Source organism: Loa loa, assembly GCF_000183805.2.
Source record: "Loa loa unplaced genomic scaffold supercont3.107, whole genome shotgun sequence".
Classification (NCBI taxonomy): domain Eukaryota; kingdom Metazoa; phylum Nematoda; class Chromadorea; order Rhabditida; family Onchocercidae; genus Loa; species Loa loa.
Window position 1 is genome coordinate 128,227 of NW_018108287.1, and position 3,956 is coordinate 132,182.

Genomic DNA, 3,956 nt, shown 5'->3' on the forward strand with positions numbered 1-3,956 from the left:
AAAAACCAAGATTTATTGCTGAGAGTGCAACTGGTAGGAATGTGCCAGGCCCCAGAATATTTGACACTTTGTTTTCTTTTGACAGATAGCGAAGGCTTTATCTTATGCAGCCAAACTATCAAAAGGAAATCTGTTCAGATGAATATGGTTGCTCTACTGACCACGGCTAGCTATTTCAGCAAATAAGCATCTTAAGCAGTATGCATTAGGTATTGGGTGAAAAAGTATACCAAATTTGAACGTTTTCCGATGATTAATTCGGAATGCGAGTAGCTGAGCGACAAGTATCGCACGATAAGTCCCTTCCCTTTCCATTGTTACTGCCCACTGCAGAAGCATCTTCACGCGGATTGCATGTTCGTGCTACAAAGCAGTAAAGATTTATCTGCAAAATTATAAGATAGACAAAGATAAACGAAGTAAAAGATTCTCACTAAATAAGAACTGAACATGAATTATGCCAAGAAATATTAAGCTTTACCTCAAAGCTTTCTTTTGAGGGTCCGTTAAAAATTACTGCATAGATCTTTTCGATGCAGTTTGATTGATCCAAACGTGCTGAATCAAGTACACCAACTATTTCCAGACATTGCAAAACCATAGCTGCTGAAAAAATATGAATATATGAATACAGATAACAAATAAGGTAAACAGAGAAATCTATAAGGAAATGTAAATGTCAAAATTTCTTTCTTTTTTAAAATTAGTTCCCGAATTTGACAGGGCTTCCCGATTCTCCCATAAAGCTTCCAGATCGCAAGAACTTCATTCTTCCATGAAAGATTTCATGATGTCATCTATCAAACAATATATTTTAATCCACCAGATGTAATTCATTCAAACCGTCTAGTCCAAACCAAATAATATTTTCCATTTTCGTTAATATGAAAACAATTATGCGTGACCTACTCAATTTTTAAAGTTGATCTGTTAAATGCTTTGAAATCCATTGTATATGCGAAAGAAAAAATGTAATCAAAAAAGATCTTAGAATGATCGTCCACGAGATTTGGTTTTAATAACAGACAATGCGACTCATAATTAACATATGAACAAACCAAAGCCCTTCTTCTGTGCATAATTCAGTGACCACTTATTTTCGCAAGCACGAGAACGTCGTCGTACCTCAGCCAGTCGAAGCTGAATGAAATCCTGCAGTCGCTCGGTGCCATGACCTGGTGGCAAAGGAAGACTTTCGAACGGACATGGCAGATGATCCAGTGGTGAACCGCACAACTGGTGAAGCATGGTAGGTGGACGTCCCGGTGATACTATAAAAAAATGAAAATTGCATTAATACATCATGAAAAAACCGACTATAACTAAAATAAAGTGTTTAAACTTTTGCAAATTTTATTGTAATCCGTGGATGCTGAGATGTTGCATCTGTAATCCACGTCACTCAAAGTCTACCAGAAGTATAGCTTACCTTCATATTTATTCCATATCAGAGCAGCAGGGCAATCAATTAGTATAGCATGTAGCATACCACAAAGTGTCAGAATTATTGCACGCTGATGAATACATTGCTGCATATCATCGAACAGCTCAGCACAATCCACTGACCTCAAAAACATTCTATTATTTTGCCAAAAAAGGAAAAGATGAAATTAGACAATCTTCCCCTTTCTAATCGATAATTTGTTTTCAAGAAACATCATGAGGAAGAGTTATTCTTTACGACAATTCGAGAACCAACAATACTATCCCATGCGTAGTTAGTGATATTTATTTGCTACATAACGAAATAGGTTGCTGGAAATAATGCAATACTCATGAATAAGGGGAAATATGATGTCATTAAACAAACCTGCCTTCCCGCTCCTCAGCTTCGTCCCGATACAGTTCCAATCTATGACATATCAAAAATGCGCATCTTTTCGACAGGACTATATTCTGTGTGATTTGATCCGTGTATTGACAAATAAATAGAAGGAAAAGACGGAATAATGTGATGTAATGAGATTGATTGCCGCTTGAAGCAAGTCCGGATCCTGCAATGAGTTTCTAAGAATCACGATAACCCGCTTGATTGCAGCAACTGACAAAACACTGTCTTGTACTTACCATGATGCAAAAAAGAATGAATCGATGACTTGTCATTCTGATGATTTTCAATAGGCTGTACAAATCGGTCATTGAATATATCCAGTAAATCCATCAAAAATTCTTGCTTCTCGACCATTCCATCCTAGAAAACGATTCGGATACTGGTAGTTATTAAAAGTTTGTGCAGAAACAGGAAGACAGATAAGAGGAAAAGTAAAAAAATGAAATAATTTCTGTAAATTAGCTAAAATGTATGGCAGAGTACGAGATTACCTCGTAGGCATGTTTACATATGTACACAAAATGTGGCCACCGATCGGTATAAACAATATTCGATTCTAGTTTGGCACTATCGCTCATTTGATTGAGCATTAGTTTAACAAATTTCGCGAAAAGTGATGCGAGTTCTGCAAAATACTAAAGAAATTCAAATATGCATAGGACAAAACAATCAGTTCTAATCCTTCAAACGATGTCCCTCAAACAATATTAGAAACTGTAAAAAGCACAGTCCTATAAATATGAAGCCTTAATTGTATAAGCATCAGCATGTTTCTAAAACTTTTAGAACCAAACCAATACCAATATGATCTTCCTATGCATCTTAAGACTGAAAAAATATCCAAAAAGATTTTTACCAGAAGCCAGTTGATCAGTAGTGGACTTCTTCTGCTTATTAACGTTGCTACTGCATCCTTGACCACCGACAGCAATTAGTTTTAGAAACCATAGCGCTCGATTAACTGGTACTTTATAATCACACAAGTATTCCAATGCATCCTCCTGCGATAGCTTTTACTACTTAACAATAACGATACACAAGAAGACATGAATCTGAGCCACTGAATAAAATTGCTTCATCCTTATGTCCATTTTATTATTTTTTAGATAACTAAAACAATGCATTTACTTTCAGATACAATTCTAGCTAAGCATCTGTGAACAATAATTGGAGCTATCTAGCAAGGTTTCCAGAGATACCGAACAATCTGCAGTGAAAGTGATCTTGAAATTATAATATAAAGCGGCGATTACACATGCTTAGATTGCATTCAAAAATGTAACCTTTTTGCGAAAAAACGGTGGTTTCCGGGCTAGTATTGCCAAAGGTTTGCCATGAGCTAAATCAGTAAACCAATCGTTCCTTTCCTTTGATTTCTTCGCTTTTTCCTGAAATATATAAAATAGTTGGGAATATTACTGTCAGTAGAATTTTCGGGTTGATATATGCATCTTATAAATCTAGAATGAGATCCAAGCGCTTGATATATTGTAGGGTTTAACAAATGGAAGTTGGATTTCGAAAAATGTGCTGGAATTGTAAAGATCTAAACAACATGCAATAAAACTTATAGCTATGAATAAAATTAGAATTTTAACATTGATCTTAAAATGAGATACTTTATGATACCTGCGGAAAAAAAAACGCATGAAACAGCCTACCGCATTATGGCTGAATTGCTGGAAATGTATTTGCGGGCCAACTCCCACGCCGTTTCCTCCGCTTCCAATATTTTCTTTGGTAATAGCACTACCGGCACGCTTTCTTTCTTTATCAAGATTTGCATTTAGTTCCATTTTCTTGGCCATTATTTGCATTACTAACTGGGCTCCGCGTAACATCGTATCATCCAAACGATCCAATCGTGGCATCTAAAACACACTCCTACATTACCTTTCTTAATACTAACGATATTTGTGGATGATTAAAAAGATTATATCGCCGGTTGATGCCACGAGTATATATGGGATTATAGCCATACAACTCAGATTCATAATACAAATCCATCAATTGGTTCTTGTAAGATTAATTGCAGTTTAACCTAAGAACTAATACAGTAGCAAATGAACTGCTAAGAAATAATACCTTGACGTTATAAACAATAGATTCGTGCTCATACGATGTT

At 35.8% G+C, this 3,956-nt stretch overlaps 1 protein-coding gene across 1 annotated transcript in view; it reads right to left on the reverse strand.

Annotated features, from left to right (window-relative positions):
* Positions 1-3,702, reverse strand: part of LOAG_17646 (hypothetical protein) — a gene marked incomplete at its 5' end in the record, with an annotated part of 15,682 nt that extends 11,980 nt beyond the window's left edge. Inside the window, 10 exons of the mRNA XM_020450308.1 lie at positions 231-363; positions 482-606; positions 1,059-1,271; positions 1,430-1,566; positions 1,811-1,994; positions 2,068-2,191; positions 2,323-2,456; positions 2,688-2,832; positions 3,115-3,219; positions 3,493-3,702. Of these exons, the coding sequence (XP_020306034.1) occupies positions 231-363; positions 482-606; positions 1,059-1,271; positions 1,430-1,566; positions 1,811-1,994; positions 2,068-2,191; positions 2,323-2,456; positions 2,688-2,832; positions 3,115-3,219; positions 3,493-3,702 (1,510 nt within the window). The remainder of the gene's footprint in view (positions 1-230; positions 364-481; positions 607-1,058; positions 1,272-1,429; positions 1,567-1,810; positions 1,995-2,067; positions 2,192-2,322; positions 2,457-2,687; positions 2,833-3,114; positions 3,220-3,492) is intronic.
* Positions 3,703-3,956: the final 254 nt, after the last annotated feature.